Source organism: Cyprinodon tularosa, unplaced genomic scaffold, assembly GCF_016077235.1.
Source record: "Cyprinodon tularosa strain WSP-4 unplaced genomic scaffold, ASM1607723v1 ctg6, whole genome shotgun sequence".
Classification (NCBI taxonomy): Eukaryota; Metazoa; Chordata; class Actinopteri; order Cyprinodontiformes; family Cyprinodontidae; genus Cyprinodon; species Cyprinodon tularosa.
This window is the reverse complement of record NW_024039340.1, coordinates 993,830-1,001,103: the sequence shown is the minus strand read 5'-3', so window position 1 is coordinate 1,001,103 and position 7,274 is coordinate 993,830. Positions and strand designations below refer to the sequence as shown.

At 38.8% G+C, this 7,274-nt stretch overlaps 1 protein-coding gene across 2 annotated transcripts in view; it reads left to right on the top strand.

Annotated features, from left to right (window-relative positions):
- Positions 1 to 1,166: 1,166 nt before the first annotated feature.
- si:ch211-15d5.11 (nuclear receptor coactivator 7) overlaps positions 1,167 to 7,274 on the top strand; it is a 31,132-nt gene continuing 25,024 nt past the window's right edge. For both annotated transcript variants that reach the window (XM_038307021.1, XM_038307019.1), the window contains exons 1-2: positions 1,167 to 1,321; positions 4,979 to 5,192. In XM_038307021.1, coding sequence (XP_038162949.1) covers positions 5,092 to 5,192 — 101 coding nt within the window. In that variant the 5' untranslated portion in view covers positions 1,167 to 1,321; positions 4,979 to 5,091. The remainder of the gene's footprint in view (positions 1,322 to 4,978; positions 5,193 to 7,274) is intronic.

Below are 7,274 nucleotides of genomic sequence, written 5' to 3'. Positions count from 1 at the left end.
TGTATCAACGGTTCAGGCTGGTGGTGGTGGTGTCATGGTGTGGGGTATATTTTCTTGGCACTCTTTGGGCCCCTTGGTACCAATTGAGCATCGTTACAACGCCACAGCCTACCTGAGTATTGTTGCTGACCATGTCCATCCCTTTATGACCACAATGTACCCAACTTCTGATGGCTACTTTCAGCAGGATAATGCGCCATGTCATAAAGCTGGAATCATCTCAGACTGGTTTCTTGAACATGACAATGTGTTCACTGTACTCAAATGGCCTCCACAGTCACCAGATCTCAATCCAATAGAGCATCTTTGGGATGTGGTGGAACGGGAGATTCGCATCATGGATGTGCAGCCGACAAATCTGCGGCAACTGTGTGATGCCATCATGTCAATATGAACCAAACTCCCTGAGGAATGCTTCCAGCACCTTGTTGAATCTATGCCACCAAGAATTGAGACAGTTCTGAAGGCAAAAGTGGGTCCAACCAGTTACTATCATGGGGTACCTAATAAAGTGGCCGGTGAGTGTATAATGTAACTATAAGCTGAAAAAAAGTCATAACTGTCAACAATGAATCTGTAAAAAATTAGGATAATTATTCAAAGTCCCTTTCCTCTTCCATATGCAGCTTGCTAATCAAAACAAAATAATAAAATAGAATGGAATAGATAGAATAGAAAATCCCTATATTGTCCCACAATGGGGAAATTCTGGTGTTTACTGCAGCAAAAGGATTCTAGAAAAAATCGTCACTATATATATATATATATATATATATATATATATATATATATATATATATATATATATATATATATATATATATATGGATGCACTGTATATACTGTATCCCATTGGCACCTTCTTCTTCGTTTTGACTATTGAGCCGACGTATGGAGTAAATTTTCTCCACTGTGAGCTCAATAAAGCCAATCAATAAATCAGTCAATCAATTATTTTAGATAGAAAGAATGTTATTTAAGATATCTGGAAGTAAAAGTCCTATACACATGAATGAAAACGTGACGTCATTTGTACTAGTAAGAATCACATTTCAGATATCTGAAATGTTTATTTTCAGACAGGAAGAATGTTATTTTAGATATCTAATATTGAGTCTAATAAATGTCAAAACGGCCTGCCATATATGGCTAGGAGTTTGGGGAGGAGGGGAATTATCTTGACATGGCGGAGACGGCGCGTCTGACAGGGAGGAGCTTTAATAATAAACTTGTTCTGTTGTCTGCAGTGATATCATAACCCCGCAGCATGAAGGTGCGCTCATGTGACAGCTGCTCATCCTCGTCCTCTGGCAGAACTCAGGTCAGTAAGGATGCAGCCCAGTCTTCCTCTTTGATTCCCTGTTATTTATCATCTGCTGCTCGCTGTCGTTTGCTTCTGCCATAGCTGCTCGCTAGATCCCTCTGCGTTATGTCGCCTGAAAAGCTTCCTTCCTTCACAACGATGATGTTAACCCCAGCATTTACAGGAAGCAACTTCTTGCATGATCTTGCTTCTGAATTATGGAAGGAAATTACTAAGCAAACTGAGGTTCTCTTTAACGTCTCTTGCAAATAAACCAGCAGACAGTGAGATCAGCTGGAATACATTTCAGGGCTGTAATATAATGTCATTACATTGTTGTTATTGCTGCATATAAGCCTGGGTTTCATCTGTATTATTTGCTAAATGTGATGATCAGACATAATATTAGGACTACCTGCTTATTACCTACAAGTTGGTCCTCCTTTTGCTGTCAAAACAACCTGGACCAATCCAAGCATCATCCTTACGCCTTGACTGGCTGCAGCACATCCCACAGATTCTACAGAACTGAGATCTGGGAATCAGGAGGCCAAGTCAGCATCTTAAAGTCATAATTGATCTCCACCGATTGTTGCTGAGGCTGTTAGATTTTAGGTGTTTGTATGAAAACTACATGGTGTGCAGCTGTGCTTGTGGAGTATAGAAACTTTTACATTAATTGGCAGAAACTAAGGAACATTAGCAGAAGATGGCCAAAAGCATCACCTCCTCTCAGAGGCATAGCCAGAAATTTTTAATAAGGGTGGCCAGGCAATAACAAATGTAAACTGAGGGAGGGCAGAAACTAGATAGGCACAAAAACCTAAGGGTCAGTCTAAACTGTTCCAAATGGAAAATTAAAGAGAAAAACATCCATATTTTCTAAATAAAGACAAGCTATATTTTCCTACAGCCTTTGCTAACAAATAGAGGAATATATATTTAAATATCCGTGCTTTCTACATAAAAGGCATAGGTTTATAGGTTTTGGGCAAACATCTCTTCCGTCGGCATTACTTACCTACTTTTATCAGTGTTATTCTGCATAAAATTGATATTTACAAGTACTAATATCTACATAAATTGATGATTTAACAAGTTTTTATTTTTCATACTGTAGACTCCCAGATGACTTGCAAAGACACATCATTTTTGTCTTTACCCCATAAAACACAAAATCTATTTCTGAAAAGAGTATGAATTCTGTATTTCTTATCTTTAATGTTAGTATATCGATGTGCAGAATTAACCACGGTGTTTTTTGTTGTCAATTAATTGTTAAAATATGAAAAATTTAAATGCTTAGCCACCATCTGTATTAAAGGGAAATAAATGGTAGGGGTGGCTAATGATTGGCTAAGGAGGCCATGGCCACCCCTGCCCCCCCATCTAGCTCCGCCCCTGCCTCCTCTGGGATTACTTTACTTCTGTAGCACAGTTAGGCGAAATATTCCTGTGATCCATCAAAACTTCTTCCATCCCTCTTTGCAGCGATTAACAGACAATATAGTTTTCCTCTTAGATCGGATCTGACATCTTTCCAACCATGACCCTAAATACTTTTACTTTACAGTTATTGCAGCTCTTAACAGATCCGCCTTTAATAAAAAAAAATTCCTTTTCTTATTAATTCTAACTATTTAGACTACACCCTCTCCCTCCCCCATTCAGGACCTACAAGCTACACCAGCGTAGCATCTCCAGAACTTTTGCGTTACATTAATGCACAGTCTACTGTGTATAAAGTATATAGCTATGTGGAACTGCTTCCGGTTGATCGCAAAGCTGTATGTTCATAAAAGTAGCTTGAGTCAGAGAAAAAGCTAGAGAATGGGGGGAAAAAGGCACATTTCTGTCATGATCTGGCCTGTTTGCTCCTCCTTAATTAGTAATTCCTTTCACCTGTCGTTTTCCCTCCCTGCCTCAATTATAATTTATTCCTCTCACCTGTTTCCTCTTGGTTATATTCAGTTCAGCCTGAGCATTCAGTGCCAGATCATTATTTGTTTTCTGTGAGTCTGTCTGTTCAGTTTTATTTCATGGTTCATGTCCTGGATCCTGGCGGCCAGTGGAAAGAGGTTTTTATGTTTGTCTCATCTCCTGATTGTCCACAGTTCCTCCCCGCGGAGTCCTCTGGGTTTTTGGCTCTATATTTGGGGAGGTTCAGTTTTTATCTCAGTAAGCCTGGCTCCGGGGAGGAGACCAGTTTAAAGTCCTGCATCAAGTTCTGGTTCCACGTCCTGTCTCAGCTACCCTCTTCCACTGAGCCTGCTCAGCTGCACCTGATCCGTTCTGCTCCTGTGCGTGACCACCTGGTCATGCTTTCGGAGCCTGTCAGACTCTGAACCCGCCTGGGAGCTCTATGATACCTGGAAGTCTGGATCCTGCCACCTGTTCTGTTCCTGCCCGATCTGGATCCTGTTCCTGTCTGTTCTTAATCCCTGACCAGGATCGGCTTCCAGCATGTCCTCTAGGACTGCAGCACTTGGGGACATTCTTGGACTGGACTGTTAAACCAGAGTGTCTGTGATTGGGCGGTGCCCTGCTCCCCATCCTGCAGTGTCCGCGAGCCACAGCTCCACTTTAGTTTTTGTTTTATTTAATAAACTTTTTGAACTTTCCTACTGATTGTCTCTCCTTGAATACTGGGTCCATCTGTCCGCGTTCATGACAATTTCAACAAAAGTGGCTGGAAAACGAGGAACTTGGGACATGGCTGCAGCCTGTCGACAGGTGCCTTTTGGTGAAATTAAAATGATTTCTAAGAGCATTAAAAAGCATCAAATTTGAGTTATTCATTCCTGTATAAACCCTTTATATGTATTTTGTCTGTACCCTCAACACAAAGTTCCTTGTAAGTGCAAACCTACTTGGCAATAAACTTGATTCTGATACAAATGTTAAAGGGATCAGGGTCAGTGTTCATAATATTATCAGTGCATGTTGCAGATCGATTCTAGTATTGTAGTAAATATCGATAAATTTATTTTTTTTAAAAGCACTAAAAGTTTGCAGAATTAATTTTAATTTAGCCACACTGGCGCTTTTCATCAGATACGCTTCCAGGACATCATAAAACATTCATGTTGTGCTTTTTTTTTTTTTTTACTTGCTAATGGCCTCTGGATGGCTGACCTGCTTTATAACCAAGAGGAGCTTAATGTCACAAAAACATTTTCTCTTCATATTTTCTGGCAGCGACAGTAATTCATATCAGATCTTGGAAGATTTTGTTTTTCAATAACATTTTGTCATCTGATCCTGCGGCGTTTCTCCAATTTTCCATCTTTCCTCCATAAGAGCTCACTCTGGGCATGACATCTTACTTTTTAGCCTACTACGTGTTGTCAGAGCAGTTCTTTTCACACAATTTATTGATTTTATTTTTCAAGATTTGAAGCAAAAAAGTAAGACAATAAGTATTATATAAAGGGAAGCACTTTGACAGCACAGTAGCTTGCAGCCTTGATGCCTGTATTTGCCGCTCATATTGACTGTGAGAACAGGCCTACATACTAATGACATGGAATGATTGACAGTTTAGCTGAATTGAAAGGCTGACTCCATTATGCTGATGAGCGTCTGGCTCATTTTCTCCCCATGGGTCACATGACTGCAGGTGCATTAAGCTGCCTGCTAAAAGCATGTAAAATTAACACTATTTGTCTTCTGCAGGTGCAGTAACCGGGGCTAAATGGCGGGCCTGGGGAGCAAAAGGAGGAAGAACGCCAGCTGATTCCCCTCTATACGTCCACAGCCTGCTGCCTGCATCCAAGCAGAAAACAGAGATGGCTCAATCCATCCGAAGGCCGGAGAGTTTAGGAGGCGTGAACCTCAAACCCCAGGGGGAAAAGACCAGAACTGGCTACTTCTGCAACGTGAAGAACAGGTCAGGCCTCAAATATGCAGATATGTTAAAGAATAAAGACATTCTGTAGAGGTGATTGAAATGGTCCTAGATTTACATATACAACATTTCAGGCTTTAATGCTAATGTATGTTTTCAAATGCACATTTCCATCATCGGTTTGTGAAGGACTCCATGACAGCATCATGTGGGTGAATGTAGCCCCATCTTGCCAGGAACTCTGGGAAAACTCCTACTCCACTATAAATAGCTCAGTGCAGACTGAATGCTAGACTGTTCAGTAATTCACACTTTAATTTTCCAAATACTTGAAGCTGTGTCTAGAAATAAAGTTTTCTGAAAGAGCTGATTGAATAGTTTAGAGTGAAGCTGAGCTAAAAATGCTTCACATAAAATTAAAGGGAAAAAAAGGTTAAGAATAAAAAAAAATCAGATACTAAATCATCTTTTATTGAAGAGATGCAGTAACCCATAAGATATGAGTTTCATTTAAAGAAACCGACCATAAAGGTTAACGTTGGCCTCGTTTGTTTAGTTCTGGGACCTAGACCTACCGTATGTTGGCATAGTTTATACCTGACAGGTGAGCCTTATTCCAAACTATTGTTATTTATAAAATATTTGATTTTGAAATATGTCAATTTTTATTGGGATGCACTGCAGTTCAAAGACTTGTGTGATACAAGCAACATTACTGTACTTGTTCCTGGCAGGACTCTGGCACACAGCCCATTGCAAAAGTAAACTAAGCTACTGCTTAGGGCCCCAGGGTTACTAAGGGGGCCCCTTGGCTCCCAAGAACAGTCAATTGTTTGGGGGGGTTTTCCGCTTATAATGGTTTCTATATAAATATGATAAAAGAAATAGAGAATTACAAGATAAAACTGTAAATTTTTATATTAACATGTTGCTATCTTGTAGAAATCATTACTTATAGATAAAAGATTAACACACAGATTCTGAAGGAGCGATATGAACTTCTCTAATAAGAGTGCACTGGCTTAAAAAAAAAAGTCTACAAAAAACAACCTTCCAGACATCCTAAAACAGAGATTACCTCATGTTTAATTGCCTTGCTCAAAATGAGATCTGAGTTCTACTTAAATCTTTGGTTGGCTCTGCAGATGGCCTGCATTCTCCCTGTTAATGTTGCATCTGCATAGTGGAGCTTTTTCCAAGTCAAAATTAAGAAGAAAAATCTTCCATGGTAAAAGAATGATGGAGTGAGCGTGCAGTGACTGATAGCCAACCAATCAGTCCTCTTTCTATAATATCATCAGTGACTTTGCTAACAGTAAAGTTGGGATGCAAAGGTTCTAAAAAGTGAGAGGAAAACTGAGGAAGAACAATCTAGCATAAAAAGGTGAGTAATGGTAGCTGGTATTTTAAAATATAACTTTAGTTAAAATATTACTTTAGAGATAGTTTCAAGGTGTTGCTTTATTGTATATCTCGTACCATGTCTTTTGGTTGTGCTGTTCTTTTTTCATCTCGTTACAGGTGATGAAGCAGACTGAAAATGTTTTGTCATTGTCTCCTTTCTATCTCTTCTTTCTTTCATCTTTTCTCTTTTTTTCTTTCTTTTTTCCTTTTCTTCTTCTGTTTTTCTGCTCTATTTACATTGCAGTGTCCATATAAACTGTAAAACTCCCTGCATAATTATAATAAAGAAATTTATATGCATGAAACAAGTGGAGCAGTATAGCAATTGCCATACTGTTACACTTGTGAAAGTAAAATCTGTTGGGCTCTTTTTGGCATCAAGACAATTATTCTTATTGCCACATTGCCAGACAGGACACTGTTAAAAAAATAAAATAAAACAAATATAACTTTTTAAAGCTATATTTCATTTACTACCTGGTTTCCAGTAACTAATGCCATTATTTTGTAACATTCATAATATTTCATTCTTTAATTTTATTATGTCTGTTTTTGTGCAGTTTGGATCATTATTTCTATTTAACAAAGTAATTTTTATTTGTTTGTTGTTCTTGCACTGCAGGTTATTTTTGCACATTTGCTGCTGCTGCAGCTTGAACCAAAAAGTATAAAGCACATGACACTTTTATGTAAATAAACTGCATGCTAATTGATTCTATT